Source organism: Dromiciops gliroides, chromosome 4 (assembly GCF_019393635.1).
Source record: "Dromiciops gliroides isolate mDroGli1 chromosome 4, mDroGli1.pri, whole genome shotgun sequence".
Classification (NCBI taxonomy): domain Eukaryota; kingdom Metazoa; phylum Chordata; class Mammalia; order Microbiotheria; family Microbiotheriidae; genus Dromiciops; species Dromiciops gliroides.
In genome coordinates, this window is record NC_057864.1 from 58,959,204 (window position 1) to 58,986,257 (window position 27,054).

The following is a 27,054-nucleotide window of genomic DNA, read 5'->3' on the forward strand; positions in this document are numbered from 1 at the left end:
TTATTCTATTGCCAGTGTTAAATTTGTAAGCATAGCCTCATGTTTGATACCCAATCTAGGGAATAATGAGGACAACAGATTTTTTTTTTTTGGTGAGGCAATTGGGTTTAAGTGACTTGCCCAGGGTCACACAGCTAGTAAGTGTCAAGTGTCTGAGGCTGGATTTGAGCTCAGGTCCTCCTGAATCCAGGGCCAGTGCTCTATCCACTGTGCCAACTAGCTGTCCCCAAGGGCAGCAGTTTTAAAATCTATCTGCCAATCTTCCCCTGTCCTTGTATTGGTTTAAGGAGGGGGAGGTTTGAGGGGTCCCAGTGGTGGGTGCAAAGGGCACAGGACCATATAAGGGGGCCAAGGCTAGGGTGGACAGGTGAATGGACCTGGCAGCTGATCTCGCAGCAAGGTCTTTCCAGTGATTCCTGTGTGCTGTGGAGTTGATAGTTTGGTGCCATTTGCAGTGCCCAACAGAGATCTGACTGGGCAGATTTATGACCTCAAGTAAGTCCTTTTTCTTTGATACAGAACTATGTTTCCTAGTTACCATGAGTCATTGAGTCTTGTTTGTAATTCTTTGGGATGCCTCACAATCAAATGGATCGATTAAACCCACCTCCCCACATCAGAACTGTGAGGTCAAGATGTTTGAAGGAGTATCAAAATGTATTTCACAAGTCCCCTAGCAAGAGAGCAGGAATTGAGGAGGAAAGAACTTGAGCCAGGCACTGAAGTTATTGAGAAACGAAGGGCAATGACTTAGACTGGTGAACAACAGCTACCAAATTTTGATTGGATGGTGGCTGTGGATTGAGTGAGCTTTAAAGGAGGAGAGGGCACAGAGTGATGGCAGTAGGGGGAAAGCCTCGAATTGGCTATGGGGAACAAGATCCAGCTCCCTGACCTTGACCAGTGAGTCAGAAGAATGAGTAAAACATGCATCCAGTGTTGGAAAGAGAGGCCAAGGAGACTGTCATCAGCAAGTAGCCAGGTTTCAGGGAGATAGATAAGGTGGAAGGATTTAGAAAGGAAAAGATTGAAAATGAAAACAAGTTTGTTTACCTTGGAGCAGGCATTTCACAGGCACATGGGAAAGTATAGGCAGCTCTAGACCCTGAGAGGTTGGGTTGAGGGAAATGGGAATAAGGGATCAGGCAGTGTGAGAGAGGTCAGGGGTGAGGATGATGAATCACTGGGATGGGGGGGGGGGATATGGAATGAGTTCAGGTAGGGTTAGGCCCCCTCAGAACCTTGGGCAGCTCGGGTGAAAGGATATGTGGGAGCTGAAGGAAGGCCAAAGAACAGACTCAAGACTTCATGGAGTGGTCGTTCTCCTCTTCCTCCAAAGGGAAGAGCAATGGAATGGTGTTCTAAGGAAACTGGATGTGCAGCAATGTAGAATAAATCAGAATGTGTTCATACCGTGGTGAGAACTTTCTTAAAAATAAATCCCCTCGGGGTGGATAAAGCACTGGCTCTGGGGTCAGAAGGACCTGAGTTCAAATCTCTGTGACCCTGGGCAAGTCACTTAACCCTCATTGCCCTGCCAAAAAAATAATAATAATAAATAAGTCCTCTCAGGACTTGCTTAAAACATTCCCAACTGCATTAATTTGGTTTAGTCTATTGAAGTAGCAGTGGAGAACAAGGAACATTGCTGTTCATTGGATCAGAAGATCCATCAGGGTTCCAGAATATCAGAAAAGTGTTAATTGTTTCAGATCAAGGTGGACATGGGGTGTGGTCGTTCATTGGCTCAGTGAATGGGTGGCAGTGTTATTAGTGTTAGGCTGTGCTTTTATGTGTTTCGCTGCCTACAGTAAAAGAGACCTCTAATTAAGAACTGCTCCTTTTTCTTCCATGAGTTATGCTTCTAACACTGCTTTGAATTGTTCAGAGGTGAGTCTAAGAACAAGACTTGTCATGCTCACTGCCTTTAAATCACATGATATTTTAGATGTTTAACTTTTTTATGTGCAGTGTTTAGGCAAGCTATTTCACTGACTTCATTTTCCTCATCCGTAAAAGGGTTAAGTGATTTCTGGCATCCCCACTAGCTCCAGAATTCTACGAGCCATCCGTCCTTCAGCCATATGGGAATTTGACAATGAGGGGGCTTTTATACTACCTGATCTCTTGAGTCCAATCCAGTGATGAGGTGAGGATGGTACTGCAGCAAGATCAGCACCGGATCTTTTCTAGTTTTTGTTTCGTTTTTGAAGTACCTGAAGCCGCTAATTCTTTAAACATTAGAGAGTGTTATACATGCTCTCTGATAGGAGTTAATTCTAAAGCAGTTGTTCAGTCTTTTCATCATGTCCTACTCTTCATGACCCTATTGGGGGTTTTCTTGGCAAAGCAGAAACCTTCTCAGCGTCCTCAGTCGACCTCAACCTGCATCTTAGAAGTCGGCCCCCTCAGTGGGCTCACATTCTGAAACTCTTCTCTCCCTCTGCCTCATTCCTAACCCATTCTTCATCTTCACCTGGCCAGTGCCTCCGCCACTCCCGATCTCTCAGCTGATCGCTCTTCTTCTGGCTTTACCCTTCGCTTGGACAGTTCGTTCACTTATGTACTGTCCTCCACCCTGAATCCTTTGGCCTTTGGTCCACCTTTCAACACTCATAACCTACCAGCCATCCTTCTTTATTTCTAATCCTCAATGGCTAGACAGCTCTGTAAAAGGTCACATAACCAAGTCAGCTCGATCCACTAAGAATTCACATCATCTAGACCCTAGCTGCTTAAACTGTAGGGTCGAGTAACTGAATGTTGGGGTGGGGGGTGGAGAGTCATGAAAAATTTGGCAACAGTAAAAGGTTATGTATACCTGTTTTATACACCTGCATACCTGGGGTCTCATAAAAATTTTTCAGGTGAAAAGGGGTCACAAGTAGAAAAAGTTTAAGAAGCAGAAATCTAATCTCAGCCTTCACTACTATACAAATATTATTTTGTCCTTTATTGTTTGATTTATCATACTCCCCTCAAAGGTCTATTCCCTATGTTCTCTCTTCTCTTAAGAACAAACCTTTTTTTTTTTTTGGCGGGGAAATGTGGGTTAAGTGACTTGCCCAGGGTCACACAGCTAGTAAGTGTAAAGTGTCTGAGGCCGGATTTGAACTCAGGTACTCCTGGTGCTTTATCCACTGCACCACCTAGCCGCCCCTAGAACAAACCATTTTAATGACCTGCTATGTGCAAGCTCCCTATCTTAACCCTCTATTTCTTTCTCTCAGCAAGTGGGCTTACCTTATGAAAAAATGAAGTCCATCTCTCATGAACTCATTTTCCTTCCTTCACACCTTAAAATTCTTCTACAGCTTCACCTATCCTCTCCTACTTTATACCAGGCTAGGAGGAAGAAATGGCCCTTCTTTGTGCCAAGATTGCCAACTTCTACCCTTCAGAAAGGTTGTGCCATCTATCACTCCCTCCCAGCATCTCCATTTCTACTGACTCCTGTTGTTGTTTAGTTGTTTTTCAGCCATATCTCACTCTTCATGACCCCTTTTGAAGTTTTCTTGAACAAAGATACTACAGTGGTTTGCCATTTCCTTCTCCAGCTCATTTTACAAGTGAGGAAACTGAGACAAAAAAAGGGTCAAGTGATTTGCCCAGGGTCATGCAGCTAGTAAGTGTCTGAGGCTAGATTTGAGCTCAGGAAGAGGAGTCTTCCTGACTCCAGGCCCAGCACTCTATGCACTGCACCACCAGCTACCCTGTGCCTCCTGTATTGCCATCTGCTCATATGTCTAGGTGTTGGCCCCCTTTTTAAAATGGCATTCCGGGCAGCTAGGTGGTGCAGTGGATAAAGCACCTACCCTGGATTCAAGAGAACCTGAGTTCAAATCTGGTCTCAGACACTTGACACTTACTATCTGTGTGACCCTGGGCAAGTCACTTAACCCTCATTGCCCTGCCCCCAAAACAAAAACATTTTTTTTTAAATTGGGGGGCAGCTAGGTGGTGCAGTGGATAAAGCACCTGCCCTGGATTTCTGAGGACCTGAGTTCAAATCCAGCCTCAGACACTTGACACTTACTAGCTGTGTGACCTTGGGCAAGTCACTTAAACCTCATTGCCCCGCCCCCCCCCCAAATGACATTTACTTGGCCCTAGCCTCCCATCAGCTGCCCTCCATCTTTCTTCCATTTTATTGCCTATGTCCTAGATAGAAGAATCTGCTTTTCCTGTCTCTGGTTTACCACCCACTTGCTGCCCAACCCTTATAATCTAGCTCCTTACAAAAACATTTTTCTCTTAGTGCCAGTTGTTTAACTGATAAATTTCTCTCTATCCTAACTTCTTTGAGCTCTCTCCCTTTTAACACCGGTGACCACCTTTCTTCCTGGACATCTCTTTGGATTTTCATGCAGCTGCCCTCTCTTGCTTCTGCTCCAGCCTGTCTGGCCACTCTTTTTCAGTACTTTGCTAAATCATTTCATGTGGGGTACCCCAAGCTCTGGCCTTCCTCTCCATGACTCCTCATGGGTTGTTACCACATCTGTGCCAGTGACTTCTAGCTCTCTCTGTCCATCCCTAGTGTTTCTCTTGAGATATGGTGCTGCCTATTGGACATTTCCCACTGGTTGTCCTATAGATGGTGTCTGAAACATCTCCTCTTTTTCTTTTCAGAACTACTCCTTTTCCTTTCCTGTTTCCATCACAGGTGTCTGTAGTTATCCTCCACTCTTCACTTGCCTCACATCCCTCTGTCCGGTCAGAGGCCAAGTTGTATTAATTTTAGCCTCCCCAGAGTCTTCTTCATCTGCCCCCTTCTCATCTCTACCCACTTCCCTCATTCCCTTGACTACACTATTGCAGTAGCCTCTTATGTGGCCTGCTGACATTCAAGCTTTTCCTTTTCTGATCCATCCTCTCTACCCACCCTCCAAAATAATCTTCATTAAGTCACAGGTCTAATGATGACCTCGGTGTCTCTGAAATGCCATACAAGCTTTACAGCCTAAGGATGAATCAATAAGCATATAAACATTTATTAGACGTCTGCTGGGTGCCCAGAACTGTGCTCAACCCAAGGGGTGGGGGATGTGGGGGAGAGAGAAACACAAAGAAGAGAATGAAACAGCCCCCAGTAAGCAGAGAACTCGAAGTCTCTGCAAGGCAAACAGCTTGTACAAATGCAGGCGACTTAGAGGGAGGGCACAAATTCCCTGTGGGCAGCCAGCAAGAGGAATTGGGTCCACAAGGGACCTCTTCAGGTTGGCCACAAGGATGAGCAGGTAGGCCGTTGTTTGTGACACTGGCCACCAATGCTCCTGGTGGCAGAGGGCTGGGAAGTGAAGCTGTGGACCCAGACTGGAGCTGGGGAGGCACCTGCACAACCCCCACCCCCACCACCTGGCTGGGTCTGTTTTGAGCAGTAAGGTTGGCATGCTGTTGGGGTTGGCCTCAGGCTGATGGAGCTTGGACCCGGCTGGGGGCCCTTTGGGCAAAAGAAGGATACAGGAGCTGTTCGGGCTTGGGTGAGGAGCTCTGGTGAGTCCGGGTAACCTCCTTGATCTCTGCTTTTCAGCTCTTGTGCCAGCAGTTTTTATGTTTACTTCCTGAACTGGTTTTTAACTGTCTTGAGCACAGCTTCTATTGGAGGATATTGGAATAGGATTTGGGGAAAGTGCCTGTTTGTTTGAACCCTTGGGCTCCTAATGCTACCATATACCCAGTATGTAATCGCAATTCCCACCATTGAAAGAGATATCTGCAAAATAGCTAGAGGATAAAAAGGGGAGTCACAGAAGGTTTCAGCAGAAGATAGTGTATGAGCTAACCCTTTAAAATGTGGAGAAGAGGAAGACCTGCATTGCTGTGGGAAATGGGAGCTGGAGGAGCCAGCGGCAAGGCCTGGAGATGGGAGATGGACCATCAAGGCCAGTTTGACCGCACCACGGAGGATGGGACGTGGTCAGACCTGTGCCTTAGGAATATCACTTGGGCAGATGTGGGGAAGGTACCTTGGAGAGAGGAAGCAAGGAGACCAGGGAGCAGACCCCTGCAGTTCAGTGGAGAGATGACTCATGGAAGTGAAGGGAAGAGGACAGATGAGAGCCATGTTGTGGCTCCCCCTTCCTGGGTTTGGGATGTGCAAGTGCTGCCTACTCCAGGAGGCAAATCCCAGCCCAGGCGTTAGTGCTCTCTCATTACCCAGATGGCTGTCTGCTTACTTAATTATATAGACATTGGGAACCCCACCCCCAACAGAACGTAAGGGAAGGAAATAAGAATTTCTATGGTCCTGCTGTGTACCTAAACAGGGGCAGTTCTGCTAACTGCCTTACAAATAGGATCTCATTGAACCATCACAATAAGACACTGTCTTGCACTAAAGTGCAAACACCTATGGTGTTTATGTGCACATACACAGAAGAGGTTTTGGCTTCTGATGCAGCTCCCAGTATGAGAACTCCCTCCACCAATATAAATTGCAGCTAATGTATAACTCCGCTGACCAGCTTTGGGAGCTTCCTGAGGCACAGAGAGATTGCATGATTTGGCCACAATCACAGTTAGGTCTGTCTTCTTGACTCACGGCCAGCTAGGTGGTGCAGTGGGTAGAGTGCCAGACCTGGAGTCAGAGAGACTCAGCTTCATGAGTTCAAATCTGCCTTTACACACTTGACTCTGGGCAAGTCACTCAACCCTGTTTGCATCAGGAACTGGAAAAGGCAGTGGTGAGCCTCTCCAGTATCTTGGCAAGAAGGGTTGGATATGACTGAACAGACAAAATAACCCCACCCCTTTATTGACTTTAAAGCAGGCACTTTTGTTTCCTTAGCCATCTTGCCTCTACACTTTGTACAGAATAGGCACTTAACAAGTAGTTGTTGAATTTTTAATTCCATCACCTTCTTTTTAAAAAAAAAAAAACAAAACATTTTGGGGGCAGCTAGGTGGTGCAGTGGATAGAGCACTGGCCCTGGAGTCAGGAGGACCTGAATTCAAATCCAGCCTCAAACACTTGACATTTACTAGCTGTGTGACCCTGGGCAAATCACTTAACCCCCAATTGCCTCACCAAAAAAAAAAAACAAAAACCCCATACCAAAGAAAAAGTTTTGTTTTATTTTTTACCATTTCTGGGGTCAGTCTGAGCCAACTTTAGTAGCAGCAGCATCAGATTTTCTTTGCTAATCCATTTGTCTTACATTCTACTTAAAGAGAGCTGGAGCAAGTAGAATATAGTTTTCATGACCTCCGTCAGTTTTTGCCTTCTCTGATGAAATTTGACAAAGTGGATCATTTAATTGATAGGACCATATCCTTATTTTTTGATATGTTTAACTTATCTGAAATAATTCCGGTACAGGCACTAGGCTTTCTGAACTGTGCATTGGGACATGTTATTTGAGTATTGGAAACTGCTGAGAACAATTAGAGAGCTCAGGTATTTTCTAGCTTAGGTGGGGAATGGGGGGAGGGATGGCATTGGAATATTCAAATATAATATAAAAAGAAAAGAACAGATTGTTAAAATTGTTAATTTTCCCCCCTCAAATTAGTCTTCCTCTTTTCCGTTCTCTGAGTAAACAATGTTATTCATCTCAGAGACTCCACCACTGCTTTTCTAGATTAGTCACCCTCAATCACACTACATGATGACTAACCTAGCAAATAGCAACAGAATAAGAACTTTTACTCTGAGGTAGCCTCTTATAAACCCTGGCCTAAGTGCCCAGACTCCAGGGATATAAAGTAGTCCTGATGGAAAATGCACAAGGCTAATAAAGGTAACCTTCTTCCTTTCTACCATTTCAGATGACCTATGATTTTTTTTTTTAATTGAGGAAGTAGAAATACCATTGAAGAAAACAAAAATGGGAAGAACAGCTGAACTAGCCCCAATATGCACATAGGAGTTCTGTACCGTAGACAACATAATTTTGAAGGGCATGGATGAATTTTCAAGGTTGTTAAAAGAGAAGCAAATACCAAAGGCCTAGAAAAAAATCTCAGATCTTATTTTTATCCCCCCAAAAAGTGAGTGAAAAAAATCAAAAACTATTGGTCCATATGCATATTTTCTCATATTTGCAAAATTTTATGAGAATAATAACCCCTTTATCGAAGGCACCCATAATGAAAGCATGAGAAGGAAATGATAGTGTACAAATGATGTTCTAAACAGACCACATCTTTAGTCACACAATTGAATGAAAGTCATAGACAATATGAAGTATCATTGTGTTTATTGTTTATTAACACTAAAAAGTAATTGATTCAGTATGCCTCCTCTGGATATGACAGTTCTTACAAGATTTCTTTTTTTTTTTTCTTTTCTTTTTCTTTTTTTTTTGCGGGGCAATGGGGGTTAAGTGACTTGCCCAGGGTCACACGACTACTAAGTGTCAAGTGTCTAAGGTCACATTTGAACTCAGGTCCTCCTGAATCCAGGGCTGGTACTTTATCCACTGCACCACCTAGCTGCCCACAAGACTTCTTTAAGTAACAGCAAAGGTGATTTTGGTCAATTTTCTTTTAATATCACGCATATCAAGCAAGGCATAATACAGGAAATTGTATCTTTACCACTGTCATGGAATATGTCCAGTGTGTAGTTCACACAAAAGGATTCCCTATAGATGTTGAAGTCCTCTAGATATTCCCATTTGTAGATAACATTGTGCCAATTGCATCGACTCCAACATCATTACTGAACCTCCTAAATATGATCCATGCTCTCTTGCCAAGAGTTAAACTCAACTATAAGACCAAGTGGATGAATAATGCCTGTTGTCCAGACTGTGATATGCAGTGAAATGGACAACCTATGGAGCAGGTCCATCACTACATGTATCTTAGATGAGCAGGATCCAAAATTTAAAAGAAAGGGGAAAGGATAGCTGTTGTCTTTGGGAGATTTTATAGTCCTTTTACTTACTCCAAGCTGCTTCTCCCTTAAAAGTAGGTCCATCCCAGGGGCAGCCCGGTGGCGCAGTGGATAAAGCACCGGCCCTGGATTCAGGAGGACCTGAGTTCAAATCTGGCCTCAGACACTTGACACTTAGTAGCTGTGTGACCCTGGGCAAGTCACTTAACCCTCATTGCCCTGAAAAAAAAAAAATTGGTCCATCTTTCACAAAATTCTTCTAGTGTTTTATGAGACAGTACTGCTGATATTTGTCTGTCATCCTTCTTTGTTGATTTTACAAATGAATTTGTAGTCTAAATCCATGTTGCCTTGAGCAGCCATATCTCTGGGATCAGCAGGTAACTCATCTGGTTGCTGACAGGCATTTTCTGGACTTATTCATGGGTGTTGTTGTTTTTTTATAGCAATTAATATTGATTATATTTGCTGTTAGTGTGATTTCTTTTTGTCCTCTCTCTGTTTTTGTTTGTTGAATACATAAGTGTCCCCCACTGCTCTGCCTGGGGGCCCCCTTCTCTTTTGTCTTTACACTCTACTTCATCTACTCTCCCTTGGATTCAATTATTATCTGTGTGTAGATAATTCTCCAATCCTAGTCCCTCTTCTGAGTTCTAACCCACATCATCAATAGGCTATTGGATATTTTAAAATATATGTCTATAGGGCATCTCAGATTTAATATGTCCCAAACAAAATGCAACACTTTCCACAAAACCCTCCCCACTTCGGAATTTTTCCCTATTACTCCGGATCCTCATCATCTTTACCCAAAGTTCACAACGTCAGTGACTACTCTCTCACCTCACATACGCACTCACCAAATTTTGTGATTTATTTCTCCACAACATCTCTCACATATAGCCATCTCCTAAATGCTTCTTACTTGGACTAGTGAAATATCCTTATAATTGTTCTGCTTACTTCAAGGTATTTCTCCCCCCCACCCCCCATTCAGCCCATTTTCCTAAAGTGTAGGTATGACCGTGTCATCTTCCCCACCTCTCACCCCTGTGAGCTCCAGTGAGCTCCCTGTCCCCTTTAGGATCAGATATCAAGTACTTTGTTCACCACTTAAAGCCCTTCACAAACCTGGCCTTTTCTTCACTTTCACACTTCATTACATTCCAGTCTCCTCTACACACTAAATTCTAGCCATACCAGCCCACTATATGGGTGAAGTGTCACGTATGACACCCTGTCCCCCCACTTTTGCACTGGTTGTTTCCCTGACTAAAATGGCCTCCCTCTCAACCACCACTTTCTAGACTCTCCCTAACTCCCGTTAAGACTCAGCTCAAGGGGCAGCTAGGTGGCGCAGTGGATAGAGCACCAGCCCTGGATTCAGGAGGACACTTGATGCTAACTAGCTGTGTGACCCTGGGCACTTAAGTCACTTAACCCTCATTGCCCTGCAAAAAAAAAAAAAAAAAGACTCAGGTCAAGCACCACCTCCTCTGGGAAAACTGATTCTCTCTAAGGTCCCCTCCCATCTACCCAGTATTGCTATGGTCTGATCTATACTGGTTATCTTTTCAATTAGAATGTAAGTTCCTCGAGGGCAGGCCTTGTTTTTGTACTTTGTATACCCAGCTCCTGCACAGGGCCTGGAACATGGTAAGCAGTTAATAAATATTTGTTGATTGATGGTTTGAGGGTTATGTTATTTCAACTATTCCCCATATGTTGTTTTTTTTTTCCATTCTTCCTGGTTTATTTGCTTTTTCTTAATCTTTTTACTAATTTTGATCTTGGCTCTAATGGGTAGATAGCCTTGAAATAACTACCTCATCAATAACGAGTGTTTTCCTGTCATTTGCAATAAAGTCTGTTCCTTTTGTTAAGGCATTATTTAATACTTGCTCTGACCTGCACTTAATAATTCTTTTCTCAAAGAAAGTGTTCATGATATAAGGCCTGGGGCCGCTTTATAATCTATAGGTTTGTGGCTTCCTTCTTCCTGAACCATGCTTTCCTGTATATTTATCCCCATCTTTGCATTTTTCCCACTTTTGCATTAGTATCACCAAGTATCAAAGTGTTTGTGTGTGTGTGTGTGTATCTATGTCGATAAGTAGATGGATGGATGAATATTTACACACACACACACACACACACACACACACACACACACTATTAAGGGCTCCTCTGAACTTGTCTTTTTGAGTTGCCATATTTTCCAGAAACACTGGACTCAGAGCATGAAGGAGGCCCTGAATGTGTCAAGGATGAAGCTCCCCTTAAGCTAACATAATTTGTGATTGTATCCTGAACTGGACTCCCTGTGTGTCCTTGGGAGGCAAGACAGGTGCCAGGTGTCTGTGCCAGGCTGGGATACTGCTTGTGCTGCTGGGGTCTTCTACAAATAAGAGGACCTTCCTATCTTCTTAGTTCAGCAGTTCCCAAGGGAAAAGAATGTAGCTTTTGCCATTGCCCTGCTCCTCCCTGTGGGGAGTGGTTTTAGTACCCTACACCTTTGCTGCACTGTTCTCCCTCCAATATTATGCCCTTCCTTGGTATCCCCTCCTTCCTTTGTCCTGCTATTACAAAAGTGTAAACTTCTGTAAAAACTAGGAACCCATTGGGTTCCCATGCATGTTCATTTCTCTTGTAATAGACTGGGTTTTCACATAAGTCCCATAACATTGTGATTGCCTGTTAACAATACATATATATGAATATGTGTGTATGTGCATTTCTTCTGCTTTATGTGGCAATGCATATTTACATTTACATAGATATATGTATGTTTACAGAGTCTCATAAGGCAGAAAAAAGCAATGAGAATAAAACCAGTTTTGAGAAAGCATGGCAAGATATCCAGCTAAGCAACGTTATTCTTTTTTTTTTTTTTTTTTTTGGCGGGGTAGTGGGGGTTAAGTGACTTGCCCAGGGTCACACAGCTAGTAAGTGTCAAGTGTCTGAGGCTGGATTTGAACTCAGGTACTCCTGAATCCAAGGCCGATGCTTTATCCACTGCGCCACCTAGCTGCCCCTAGCAACGTTATTCTAAGGGAATTTAAGAATGAAAATAGAAGGCCCCAAAAAAAGAAAAAAACTAGAAGAAAAACCTAAATGATTTGTAGATAGAAGTCATTAAAAATGACACCCTGCAGTTGAAATGGCATTAAGAGAATAGAAGCAGGAAAAGCAGTGAAAAAGACCAGATGTACATAGAGGAAATCCATACTGGAAGTGGACAGTTGTGAGAGTATTGGGAGACCACTATACAAGGTATCTGAAGAGATACCAAAGGCTTGGGGGGAAATTCCTGGGCTACGCTACCCATGATAACTATGACCAAGAGAACACTAGTAAGTACTGACCTCTCTGCCATCTACACAGTATATCTCATCTATACAAACTCTTCTAGGGTTGTCTGTATGTCAGTTGAGGGCATACATCCTCAATGAGGATTTAGTAGGGAACAAACAGGCTTTTAAGACAACACAATAGGCCACTTCTTCACTATTTCCTAATTGGCTGTCACATCTAAAACTAACAAAATGCTGCCTTGAAGGTTCTTTGCCAACAAGGTAACCCTCCCCCTACCCCCAGTCTATATGTCAAAATCACTCAAAATGATTCCTTGAAGGGTTCAGCAGCAGAAATAATCCCTTCAACAGCCTTCTGGTCATAAACAGCAAGCAAGGCACAAAACAGGATCCTGTATACTCACTAAAGGGGTTCACCATTGTGATTGAGGATTGATTCTTTGTCAGCCAAGAAAACTAAATTCATCTTAGCTGCATTAAGAAAGCAAAGTAAAGGGCAGTTATGTGTGGCACAGTGGATAGAGCAACCAGCCTTGCAGTCAGGAGTACCTGACTCAGATATTTTTCTAGCTGTATGACCCTGTGCAAGTCACTTAACTCCAATTGGCTGGAAGGACGGGAGGGAGGGGAAAAAAGAAACGAAGGAAAGTATTCAGAAACCCCACGTTTTGAAAAGGAAATGGGTAAGCTATAAAGCGTCCAAAAGGATGCACCAGGATAGCAGAGTTCCTTAACGTCATTCTTTATAAAAAATAGGTCGAGGGAATTGGGGGCCTGGAGAAAAGAAAACTAGAGGGGGCTAATCATTGTCTTCAGGTGTTTGAAGGCCTCTCCTATGGAAGTGGGACTCAACCTGTTCTTTGTGTCCCTGGAAGGCAGAACTAGTAGCAGTAATTCAGGGTTTATGACACTGAATATAGACCAGATATTGGGAAAATGGAACCAGAATGACAGCACGATTCTCCATTCACCTCTTACAGGAAACCTGTTTGGATATCTCCCTAGTGCTGGTTCCCTTCCTAACCCCCACAACCCCAAATTACTTTATACCCTACATTTACCTAGTTATGTACGTAATGTTTCTATCCAATAAAATTTAAATAAACAATAACAAAGTACAAAACTTCCTGAGAGCAGAAAATGGGGTTTTTTTTGTCTCTGTATCCCCAGAGCCTAGAATATACCTGGCACATAGTAGGAACTTCATAAATACCTGCAGAATGAAGGGAATGTGGCATAGAGGATTGAACCCATGGTGATTTTCCTAATGAGGAAATATTTCTTGTGTGACCATGTGCAATTATCTGATGTGACTTTCAGTTTCCTCCACTCTAAAATGTTGAAGTTGGATGGATCCAAAGGTCTCTAGAATGTCTTTCAGCACTAGAGTGATGAATTGCATTTTGTATGCCTCTCTCCTTGGTACTTCTGTCCCTAGCACTTAGTACAACAGCAGGCACATAGTAGGCATTTAGTATATATTCTCTGGGCCCTTTTCTGAAAGATATATCCTTTCCATGCTGAAATGGTTGTATTGGCAGGCCAGATTTATTGTAACTTAGTCACCCTATGATATACTGGACATTCATGTTCTGCAACCAGAAAAAATTATACTCTTTGGTTCCCCCTATTAAGAGTGTCTAATTAAATCCTAGAAAACAAAATTAATTTTTAAAAGATTTTAATTTATCTTTTCTTTTAATATAATCTGAATTTCGCCCATGGCCTGCCATCCCCTATAACAAAGAATTTTTAAAATCCAGTCAATATATGTGTTATATTTGCACCCATGAACCCTTTGTAAAAGATTGGATAAGGCATCTTCTCATATCCCTTTTTGGGTCCAAGCTTTTTTTTTTAATATCATTTTGCAATCTTCATTCGTTTTGTGATGTTGGTTCTTTTTATTTACATCATTGTCATCATTGGGCATGTTGTTTTTTTCTGTCTTGATTATTTTACTTGGTGTCAGTTCACATACATCTCACAGAATTAATTTAATTAAAGTAAGTTTGCCTCAGTAGCTTTCATACAGTTGTTCTAGATGACCATGGTGGGTATCTGTAGCACAAAGATAATCTCTCTTGTCCTCTTCTTAGAGTTTGTTACTAGTTGCCTAGTGTCACTAAAGCTGTAAATCAGTGAGAGGAATTTGCTTCCTTTGAAGTTCAATGGACAGAGAGACAGAGAGCATATCATAGCAATACTTTCTAGGAACTTTGCAGACATTTTTACCAACTTAAAGCAGTTTGCTGGATTGGGTGTTTTTGATCTCAGGTTCTCATCAACATCAGTTATTTGTGTTTAGATATTAGCCATTCTTCTCACACCCCAAGTGTTCCTGGGACCCTGGTTTTGTAAGAGCTCACCAAGAGTAATCTCCTGGCTCACCTGTTCATGACATCAGAGTGTTGTTGTCTCAGTGATAGGTAGTGCACACACACATGCTTCTTTAAAGCTCATTCTTGAGAGTTACACATGCTTCCTGAATGAAAAAGAGATATTTAAATGGACGGTGGGGGCTGTTCTTAGAGTGGTCACTGTGGAAGTTGGTGTTGATATAAAAGTGTCTTTGGGTTAATTTTTGTTGTCTATTCAAACCTCTGAAAAAATCTCAGGGTTCCTAATGAAGTTAAAACATTTCAGATGAGCTAAGTCATGGAGGAGTTTTTCCAGGGGAGGGGTGGATACTGTGAACCTCTTTTTTCAGTACAGTTGCTGCTCATCTTAAAGCGATATCCCATGATGCTCTGTCTTTTGTCCCTAAGACGGAAGCTGATAGTGAATTCTTCCAATTCTGTATTTCCTCGTTTTCTTTTATCTATTTGACTTTTCACATTAAAGATTCAAAACTATATTTCTAAAATGTTTTTATTTAAGATCCTTTTACTAAGATTCTTTTTTGTAGTTGCAGTTAAATGAAGCTAGGAGAGAACATAAAGAAATAACTGTAGAGAAAAAGGCCAGGTAAAACTTGAGTGTTGGTGGCCTGGCTTTGCAGATGTACCTGCTGGCTTTGAAAAAAGCAGCCCCTCTAAGATGTTAATTTTAGACACATGCCTCCAGGGAAGTGAAAGCCACAGAGGTCCCATATAACCAAAATATTCACTGCAACACTTTTTTGGTATCAAAGAATTAGAAATAAAGTATATTCCCATTGATTTGGGAAATAACCAAACAAATTGTGACGCACGAATGAAATTGAATTTTACTGTGCCACAAAATATGGCAGCTATTAAAGAATTCAGAGAAACCCAAAGACATGTGAACTAACACAAAATGAAGCAGAACCAGGAAAACTATAGATAATAACTACAAAAATGGAAATGAAAAGAACAATAACATGAAACCGAAAGCCATGTGATTATAATGGCCCAAAGGCTCAGCCCCGGAGAAGAATCAAGGAAATGTGTCTTCCTCCCTCATTTCAGAGGTAGAAGACAGTATGCTGGACCTGGTATTAGCTGTTCTGGATGTGTTGTTTTTGCAAAACTGGGCTTTTGGGGTTTTTCTTTTCCTTTTTTTACTTTTATTACCAGCAAAGGTTGACTGAGTGAGGAGGTAGGGAGGGGTAAATGATGTAAAAACAAAAGGCAAATTAGGACTGTATTCATTTCCCCACTCCCAAAAAAAATCTTTTTTTTGTTTGTTTTTACTTAAGAAGGATTTTCAGGTAACAGTTTGCACTTTCTAATCCAGGCACTACAGAAACCCCCTCCAACAACACTGCAACCGTGATTTCCACAGCACCCCCAGCTCCCTCAGCAGTGACGCCCCCCTCTCTGAGTCCCTCCCCTTCTGCCTCCGCTTCTGAAGCGTCCAGTGCCAGCGAGACCAGCACAACACAGACCACCTCCGCCCCTCTCTCCTCCCCGCTCGGGACCAGCCAGGTGATGGTGACAGCATCCGGGCTACAGACGGCAGCAGCTGCCCTCCAAGGCGCCGCACAGTTGCCTGCAAATGCCAGTCTCGCTGCAATGGCTGCTGCAGCAGGATTAAGTCCAGGGCTGATGGCACCCTCACAGTTTGCAGCTGGGTAAGGAGATGCCTTTTTTCTGCTGTCTCAGGAAATATATGAAGGAGGAAAGAAGGAGGAGGTCACATTACTTAGAGCAGAGTTTTTTTTACCACCCTCTGTTCCTGTTTGTAAGACTTTACAATAGGCAGTTCTATAACCACTCTTTTAAGAAATTCATAGTGCCTTAGGTAGATTTAAATAAATTTCACAACACCATGAAGAGAAGGTGACCAATATCCTGATACTGCAGATGTACACTTTGAAGTACCAAGTCAGAAAGGCGGTACGTACTTCTAGTACCAGACCAAGGACTGGCACTTAATTATCTGATAAGAGTTCTTTATTTTCTTAAAGTGTCCATGTAGTAGAGTCAGAAAATAAATGCAAACCATCCTGATACCCGCCCAGTCTATTGCTTTTTTCCAATTAACTACATCAGTTACTTCTTTTTAAATGCAAGATGCAAAGGTATTGTAGATTAACAGCACTATTTTTTCATGACCTGTTATTTCAGGTGGTAAAGGGAGATTTTCGTAGCTCCCAGTTTTATATTGTCACTATAGGAAACATGGAAAGTTTCTGGAAAATTTAAGTCTTTGAGCTGAAGCTTTTTTTCTTTTGAAAAACAAAGGGGAAAGCATCTAAATGGTAATACTCTTCAGCAAACAGTTTTGCATTTGTAAATATGAAGGAAAACAGCACTTCTGAAGCACTCTTCAAACATGTTGTAGCATAAGGATAATCAGATATTACAGGGAGAGCTATGCGGGTCTATTCAAATTCCATATACATTTACCCCAACTGTATTTTCTTCTCTTCTCCACGTGGCTAATTCTCAGACCAGTGATACTGAAAAGTAACTATTACTCCCTGTTTTTGTTCCCTCTCTTGGAACTGCAGAGGTGCCTTACTCAGTCTCAACCCAGGGACGCTGGGCAGTGCTCTCAGCCCGGCTCTGATGAGCAACAGTACACTCGCAACCATTCAAGGTCAGTTGCATCTTTTCTGTAGTTGGCCATTCCTTTTTGGGAATGGGGTGGGAGGGTGAGAACAAAAGGTTGAGGATTATCCATGTTCTTGAGGACAGAGAAAGCATGTCAGCACTGATAGAAACTTCACAGGACTTAGGTATCTGTTATTTGGGGATTCGGGATAGAAAATACACATATATTGGTTTAGGGTTGAAACAATGCTGGTGACATAGGTGAGTTTGGAAATCAAAGTTTTGGGGGCAGCTAGGTTGTACAGTGGATAAAGCACCAGCCCTGGATTCGGGGAGGACCTGAGTTCAAATCCAGCCTCAGACACTCGACACTAACTAGCTGTGTGACCCTGGGCAGGTCACTTAATCCTCATTGCCTCACAAAACAAAACCAAAAAGAAAGAAAGAAATCAAAGTTTTGTATTGCTTATATTCATGGCTTGTTTGTAATCCCATAAGAATAGATAAAAAGTATATTAAATATGCTTACATTTTTAGTCTTGCAAATTCAAGGGATATTCCAGTTGAGCTGTTTTCAGCCTTGGCCTTTCAAAAAGAAACTTCTTAATCTAGGTTTTTTGTTTCCTCATCAAAGAACTGTTCCACATAATTAAATAAGGTAGGGGTTTTGTTTGATTTCTGCAAGATAGCAGTTCCCATTGCCTTGCATACCTGTCACCTTCACAAGTGACAAGTTGGGGAAGGCCTGGTAGTATAACAGCTCATCTGAAGAAGATCCGCTGGTTTTAGTGGCACTCAGATGAGCCATCTGGCAGCCAAAATGGTGAATCTCATTCAAGGCTTCCTAAAGAGAGAGATTCCATTATATTTAGCCTTGGTCAGAGCATGGCTAGAGTCAGATGTTCAGTTCTGGGTCGTTCATTTAGGAAAGATGGATAAGTTAAATAGAGAGCATCCCTACCAGGGCATCCAGAGGGATGAGAGAGCGTAAGGCCGTGCTTTCATGAGAATCAGCGAAGAACAAGCTTCACCCTAGAAGAGAAATTGTGTGTCACTGACTCCCAAGTATTTGCAAGGCTTTCTGTGTAAGAGCTAGGAATACTGGGTGGGAGACAAAGGGAAGTCAGATCTCAGCTTAGCCTAAGAGGAAACACAACTGGGGCCATTCAGAGTGGAAGGACTTGTAGTTGTAGTGCAGTAAGAACATTGCATATATTGTTGTTGTTGTTGTTGTTGTTGTTGTTCTAAAGAAAATTTTAACATGCTGGGCTCTGCTCTCTTCATAATAATTTCCCCTTAAAAGTATAAAGAGCCGGAAGATGCAACCCACTGTAGTCAAACGTTTAATGAGAACTTTGTCTCCCTAAGGCCTTTAGGTATTTGTTAGTAACTACTATGTTTGGAACCCTTTGTATGTTGAGGTTCCTTGAAAGTGTGCTTTGCTCTGATAAAAGCATTACTCACATTCCGTGGATGACTCATTCTTATATTCTTGTAGCTCTGTAATGAGAGCACGTTATCAAAACTCTGCTTCATGCCTTTTGAAGGAACACGGCCCATCCAAATGATCTCTTTAGCAGGTTGACCCTGGAGGTGCCTATCACCTACAATTTAGCAAACATTTCTCCAGCTCCTCCTGTGTGCAGAGAGTCATGCAAGGAACTGGAGGAAATAGAAGATGGTCCTTGTCCTCAGGGAGTTTACAGTCTAGAAAAGGAGTGAGACACCAGCACAGTGACGGTGGTTTCTAATAAACACATTCAAGTAGTACAAAACAGAGGGACGTGTGGCCTGATGGGTTTAGTTACTGTGAAATCTTTGTTTGAGACGATTTAGTTGTGGGATTCAAAGAAAGATACTTACATAACAACACCAAGTCAATCAGAGAAATGAACAGATTAGAGCTCTTGGCCTTAAAAGGCCTGGCCTTCAGATCTGGAGGCCTGGGTCCAGATCTCACCTGTACATTTAACCAGAGGTCCCTTCTAGCTCCAAACCTGTGATCTGTGTGTGACCTTGAATGGCGGGGTGTGATTCCCAGGCAAAAATCAGTCAGCCTCTCAAAGCCATCACGTCTTTAGCTAAAGAATGGGGAGGATCCAAGTTTGAGTCTCATCTTCCACTTACCCAGATGACTTAGGAAAGTCTCTCTGGGCCTTGTCTGAAAAAGGAGGCTGTTGGATTAGGTCTCTTCCAACACCAGCTCTATTATCATTTCCCAGGTTGTTTTAAAGAGAAGTCTCTGTGAACTTTTGAGCTCTGAGTTACTGTGAGTTATTATTAGGAGCAAAACAAGCAGTGGGGCAGCGAGAACAAAATTCTCAGGGTCCTGAAGCTGCCTTTCACATATGCAGGGCCCTTCAGTAGTGATATTGTACATGAAACCACAGTACAAGTCAGCAGGGATGTTAACACGATCAATAAGCCAAGAGAAAAAAAAAGCATAAGTCATGGCAAAAATATCCCTATTTGCTGATGAGATGATGGTTTTAGAAAATTCCACAGCATCAGCAAAGATTGAGACAAAATATTAGCTTCAGTAAAGTAATATGGCACAATAATCAACAATATAACTTTGTAGCAAAAACAAAATCCTGGAGGAAATAATAGCAGACACCTATTCAGAATAATTTCAAAATGCATAAAATATCTAGAGGTCACATCTACTAAGGCACACTCAAAACTTTCTCATTACAACTAGTTCCAGCCTAGTGTCTGAATTATCTTGTTCTATTATCATCTCGACAAAGTGATACATAAAATCAATTGAGAAAGTATTTTCCTACAGAGAAATTTTTGTTGAAGTAGGATTTGACCTTTTAAAAATAATCAACTAACTTCTAATTTGGGCACATTTTAGTGTACATGTCAGTGACCTTATTCTAGGCTAACAGAGACTTGGGACAAAGTATCTGTGCCAAAAGGCACAAACTATCTATCCTTAGGTCCCTGGGAGGTGTGGGATATTACTTCAAAGTAGATCTTCACCCCCAGCCCACAAATTACATGCACAATTGAAGGCCAGAGCAAGATCCACATTACAACTATACTCTAATGCCATACATTAGGGGACTACCGTCCAGTATTCATTCCAGACTATATCAAAATATATGTATATATTCCAGACTACTATAAAAATATATGTGTCTGTATTTACATATTTCTGCTTGCACACGTATATGTATGTATGTATATATACTTATATAAACAGTGAACTAATTTATTTTATGCCAACAAGAAAAATGCAGATTTGCATTTTTCTAACCCTTACATGTAGTAAATTGAACTACCTTTTCTGAGACAGCTATAAATATTTTCTTTGATCAGATCATAGGGAAGGATAAAGAAGGAATGCCCAGGTATACTACAAAAAATTTTGATAGTGCTTTTCTGATTGCACTAACAACAAGGCATACACACATATCCTGGCTCCATTGAGAAGTCAGAGCCTTTCCTAATTTTGGTCAGTTCACCTAGGGTTGCTTAGGTCACTAGTATTTCTTCTAGTCTTCTAGGACATAGTCTGATAGACTCTTTTCCTTTACAGAAAACAGACAAAAATTATGTTGTGCTTGAGAATATTTCATATTCCTTCTAAGCAAGTAGATGTTTTATTTAATTATTGCAACTGTCGGGACCAATTTTTAATTGGGGAGTGTTAGCTAAGTGGCTCTCCACAATATCGGCGCAAGGAAGGAGACTAGCAGCCTCCCTCAAAACAGAGCAGGATTTATTTAACAAGAACGAACTTTAAAAAAAAACAACCACAAACAGGATCAGTAGGATCTGGGAAAAGGGAAATTATACAACCTGAACACCACCACTGTCCAGGAATCAGCTGAGAATACACAGCAGCATCCTGTCGCCTTCCAGCTTCCAGCTAGAATGGCGAATCTCCTCCCCTTCTTCCCAGCAGACCCCAGACAGCCCCCTGCCAATTGGCTAGCTGCTCTGACAGTCACATGACTGCCCTCACTAGGCTTCCAATCATTATAATTTTGCCAGGCCCCATGTAGGTGTTGGTGAGTAGTGATGATGTGAGATGCCAGCACCATGGCAACAGCTACAACCAGTGGGTGGAGCACTGTGCAGTTTTCGGAACCCTAGGCCAGTGCGTACGATGAGGGTTGTTTTTTTTTTTTAATTCTAGCCAAAAGATGGGGTCATAAAAACCTCAAATAACAATCAATTCTTTACACAACCTTCAACTTATTTTGGAACTGGTGAAAAGATTTATATAAAATAATTCCATCATATCTTGCTAAAACTCAGAAAGACAGAAAAGATTTCAAACCCTTCAAAATTAGCTTCCAAGATTCCTAGGCTGTTGAGAAACACAACCATTAGATTGCTTAGAGTTTTCAACTCTGTAGAACCATTAGCTTCATTTGGGGTTTGTAAATGCAGTTTACAAAAGTGTTAAAGTAATGGATTCTGGCATAAGCAGTCTTTATGTCTCTAGTCACAGGAAACACTAAAAGAACTTGTACAATTTACCTTCCTTCTGCCTCTTCGTATTAACACTCTCATCCCTGCCCATATGTGGGTTTTGCTCTTTAGCTCTTGCATCTGGTGGATCTCTTCCAATAACATCACTGGACGCAACTGGGAACCTGGTATTTGCCAATGCAGGAGGAACTCCTAACATCGTGACTGCCCCACTGTTCCTGAATCCTCAGAATCTTTCTCTGCTCACCAGCAACCCAGTTAGCCTGGTCTCTGCAGCGGCAGCCTCCGCAGGGACCTCTGCACCAGTTGCCAGCCTTCATGCCACCTCCGCCTCAGCCGAGTCCATCCAAAACTCTCTCTTCACTGTGGCCTCTGCTAGTGGGGCTGCTTCCACCACCACCACTGCCTCGAAGGCACAGTGAGCTGGGCCAAGTCGGCTTGCCGGCAGCCTTCCTCACTTTGCAGAAGGATTGGCTGCTGGCTGGGTTTAAAACTAAAAACAGGATTGGCTTCTTCTCACCGTGTTGCTGGGGACAAGGGAGAGAAGGAAAACAAACAAAAACAAGAAGGATGGAAAAATGGGACAGACATTTGCCTAATTTTGTAATAAACACTGTCTTTTCAGGATTGCTTCATGGATTGGAGAACTTTCTAACCAAAAATGTTAAAAAAAAAAAAACACAAAAAAAAATTAAGTGAAAGGACTACTTCTCATTTCCAGCAGTCACGATGACAAGTTAAGGTGGGTTATCAATTCCAACATAGGAAGGGGATTTCTTGTTTGTCTAAATATCTTTTTCTTTTTTTTTTTAAAAAAAATCATTTTTATGGGTCTGTTGTACAGGCCATTATGTCATAACAAGGTGTTTATAATCGTATCAATTGTGTTGGGGGTTCCTTTCTTAACTGGTACAATTTAGGCAGGCCTGTATTACTGTATCTCTTTTATTATTATTATTATTATTATTGTTGTTATTTTTATATTCATATATATACATATGTGTATGTATGTATGTATATATATATATATATATATATAGTTTGGACATGTTTATCTCTTGCTCCTGGATCCTTTTTCAGTGAGCTCCCATGCTGTGGGGAGAGGAGTATTGGGGGCAAGGGAAGAGTTTATGCTCTTAACTTTGGGGGATGTTCTTGCTGGTTTCCTCATCCTTGATGACTCTTACAGAGGTGCTAGAAAATCATTTTCTTTGGTCACTTATGCAAGAGGCTTAATGCAGAAGCTGAGGGAGGGCAGTGTGTGCAAACCCCCCACATCAGGTGGTGCCTTTAGAGCACTTTTCTGTGGGAAGAAATTCCTGCTGAGCAGTAGCTCTCATTCACCCCAAACCATTGAATAATCTAGCCTCAGGCCCACATACCAGGGTGCCCCTGTGTGGAAGACTTGGACATGTTGCAGGGCAGGGTTTGGTTCTAAAGAGCAATGACTACTGCAGACCCTGACTTGGTGGTTTTCCTCCACTTCTATTTCATGAAAATGTTATTGAATTTAGTGGAGAATGCCTATTTCACAATATTTAGGTTTCTCTCACCCAACTTCAGTTACCTGGCAAAGTACAAATCAGCCTACTGAAATGGTGACAACCTTTCTCCCATGTAGTTTTTTACTTTGAAGAAATTATATCGGACGGTTGTCCACTGATTGGTTTTATTTCTCCAGCGAGGGGCAAGGAGGGGGCTTGAGAACATAGCCTTTCCCCCTGCTAGGCCTTTTCATCAGACAGCTTCCTAACTATCTCTTGCCACCACCCTGATGGTACTCTTGACTAAATGAGGCCTTGGCCCCTCTGAGGGAGCTGCATCACCTGTGAGAGAGCTGTGTCCTTTGAAAAGATGCAGGGACTTTGCACACACCTGAAGGGTCTTGGTGGTTTGCTTATGGTGATGCTGCTCAATAAATGGGCACCGTGATGGGCAACAGTCAGCTTCTGAAGTTGTCGTCAGGGCCTTTCTAGTCCATGTAAATGAGCCAGTTGAAAAGGAAAAGTTCATGAGGATGGATGAGGGATGATGGGTAATTCAGAGGCTAGATCTGTTGTTTTGTTTTGTATTTCTTTCCTTTAATACGCCATTAGAGTATCTGAACCAAAAAATGTCCAAAAAGAGACTGGATCGCTGCAATGCAGGTCACCCCAAGCTTTCCCCAACCCATTGGAGCTAAAGGTTTCCTTCCATTTTGTGTCTGTGTGTGCTTGCTTTTATCTTGGGTGAGCCCAAGAATGCACTTTGGGGGTGGGGTGGGGTGCTAGGGGTTCAGAAAACGCTTGCACGCAGTTTTCTTTCAAATAACTATTTGGTTTTGCTTAGGTCCATAAGGGATCTAGGACTCTGTGTGTATGTTTATCTCTCTTTTCCTGCGATCAAAAAAAAAAAAAACCAACAACCCAATAATGCAGACACAAGTGTGCACTGTTATTTGTGATTCATGTATATGGAATTCACATGAACACTGAAGTGTCAGAAACCTTTCTCTCCTTTACTCTTTCTTCTTCCTCTTAACTTTTTACTACTTTTTCCCAGAGTATTTAATTATGACCCTTAATTCCCCTCCTTTTCTCTCTCTTTTCCCCAAAACCCTTCAAAACTAGTGAACTGCAAGCAGGGAAACTAACAAATGTCCGTCCACCTTTTTATGTGTGGTTTTTTTAATGGTTTGTTGTTTTTTTTTAAACTAAGCTTGAACCAAAGTCAATTTTTTAGCAAGCTGCTGTACTAATGGACTAGTTTGTATAAGTGCAGTTCAGACACAGTGAGGAGATAGATGCTACTGACAATTTCTTTTTCATTTGTCCTTTATTAATTTTATATAAAAGTTGCTGCTTTGTTTTTAATCTTTTTTGTTGGTAATTTGTATGATCCTTGGGGCAAACTCTAACTTGATTTATAAATAGTTTTTTTAGTTTGGTGTGTAAATAGAATGGCAGCATGGTTACTAATTTTCCTCCTCTTCTGCCCATTATTCCTCTGATGTGGATTAATTTAATATTCTTTTGAGGTTTAACATCTCTGGTTTTAATTTGTGCAGATGCTCTTAGGGCCATGAATACTGTAGTTTCCCACAGTAATAATGGGGCCTCTCTTTTGGGAGTGGCAAAAATGAGGAGGGAAGGATTCAGGGAGGGTGATGCCAAGTGCCTCACCATATTGGTGCAGAGGTTATGGCATTCGTTTTCCATAGTTGTTACCAAAGGAGATCAGTCCCCAGGGACTCAAGTCCAGTGAATTAAGAGGATAGAAAAAGTTATGGATTTTTTTGCTTTGTATTTGAGTCTTAAAAAATACCCTTCGCCCAAATAAGATTCACCAATAGACTTTATTATTGAAGGTAATGCTAAGCTTTAAGTAACTGAGATGATGGTTTTTTCTCTCCTGCACTGTCAGTGCCCCCTTTATTCTCACTGGGGATAAAGGGATTGTGCTTTTTATTTAGGGAACCACTAATAACATAGGCCTTAAGCCAGCAGGACTATATCATTGGCTTACAAAGTAACTTAAAAATTTCTTCCTCATTTATTTCAACATGAGTTATAAGAGGGAGAGTAAGTTGATAAATAATATATCTAGAACACTAATGTAGCTTGTCAGTGTTTATTTTTAAATTCCATTTCCTTGTGCACTCACACACACACACACATATATTTTCTTGATTTAAAAAAAAAATTAGCTGATCCAGTTTAGGCTTTTTTCATACCACACCTTTTCATCATTTCTAGAAGTGTTTATTGAATTGAATGAAGCATCCCCTAACCTACATTTTTTGCCTTTTATGGGAGATCTAAAAGTTCAAAGGAGCTGCCTGTGCAGGGATCGATGCCTGGTATATGTCTACTTCCACTACCAGGAAAATGATCAGATTAGCTTATTAGGACTCAACTGAGTTGTTCTTTCTCTCTTCCCTTACTATTTACAAAACTTTCATTTGAACCCTCATCATTTAATTTGTCCAGCACATCCTAAGCTTGTCTCTCATTCTTAAATGCCCATATTCTTCAGTATGCTTGGACTTTCACAATCGGATCATGAATTTTGTTCCCCTCCAGCATCAGTCTAAAGGTGTGATGGAAGGACCCAGAGATAGTACACAAATGAAGCTTAATAGTACCTACTGGTATTAAAGATTGGCATTCACAGTCGCTATTTTAACTTAAACATAGTAATGAATGGTCTTGAAATAGGCATGAAGAAACTCAAAAGGCAATGCTGTTATAAATGGATTTTCAAAATTTGGGGTATTGACATGAGTCAAAGCTTTAGAATAAATAGTATTTTTCTTAAGAAGTAAGAAAAAGTAAAGATTGCTGAGAGCATGACTTCACATGAAGAGTCAGTTTTTAGAATGAAAAAATTGTTTCCTGTCCCTTCTAATGCCCAAGGCTTATTTAATATATATTTTCTTGGGAGAAAAAAAAGTTCTTAATTGTACAAATTCTTCTTCATCTACCATTGCTAGCTGTCAGGGTGTTTTTTTTTCTCTTAAATTTGATGATAAACACCAGTGCTTTCTATTTTAATTGAACTCCCACTTTTCATACTTATTTAATTATATCTTGTTTTCACTTCTTAAAATATGAAGAAAATGAAACATGACAGAATATTGCTACTTAGATCCATTTGCTCAGAATTAGGGTTTTTTTTTTTTATGTTTTTGTTTATATGATGTTGCTTCCTAAAAATCCCTGAATATAATTTATACAAGTGTAAAGAAAGAAAAAGGTCAGAACTCATTACAGCATGGAAAAGATAGGTCAAGTTACCAGCATTCGTGCTCAGTAAAATTCTTTCAAGAAGTCTTCTCAGCACAGTACTGGGGGGAGTATTGAGTTTAATAGAAAATATGTGGGCCCTGTGAACACAGCAAATTTGGGTGGAATTTTAGAGGGAGTATTTATGACTGATTTCAGGAAAGCAAATCTCTCAGGGTATATTCATTTTCAGTTTTATGAAACAGAGGTGGAAATCCTCTTCATATAACATATAAACTCTTTGAATTCATAAAATTAATATTAGGGATGAGTATCAGGCATAAAACAGATAATTTCATAAAATGCTTGGTTTTTTGATTTAGCTTAAGGATATAACCAAGTACCCAGCATTCAGATTTTTCTAATAATGGCTGGAAAAGCATGAAATAGCCAACTCATATGCCTTCTTGTGTAACCAGATGGATGAATCTTTCCAAACATTAGGGCTAGTATGTGTAGCATTGACTTTTCTTCACAGTACATTTGGTCCTTGACACAAAGCACACACAGATTATTAAGTTGGATTTCTTGATGCCTTTGAATTCATTGAGTGAACAAGCTATACAAGTAATGGGAAGAAAATTCAGTGCCATATGCATTAGGCCCTTGAAATTTGGAATGATATAATGAAATTATCATATTTGAGATTGGTAGCTGGATAAAAAGAGTCCAAATTGATAATAATTGACCATTATCATTGCTTATATTTGGGATATACACATGATGTA

The 27,054-nt window shown here is 41.3% G+C and overlaps 1 protein-coding gene across 1 annotated transcript in view; it reads left to right on the top strand.

Moving 5' to 3' along the window:
* POU2F1 (POU class 2 homeobox 1) overlaps positions 1–27,054 on the top strand; it is a 237,633-nt gene that overhangs the window by 202,174 nt on the left and 8,405 nt on the right. Inside the window, 3 exon segments of the mRNA XM_044004419.1 lie at positions 15,853–16,189; positions 17,072–17,160; positions 21,675–22,305. Of these exon segments, the coding sequence (XP_043860354.1) occupies positions 15,853–16,189; positions 17,072–17,160; positions 21,675–21,985 (737 nt within the window). The 3' untranslated portion in view covers positions 21,986–22,305.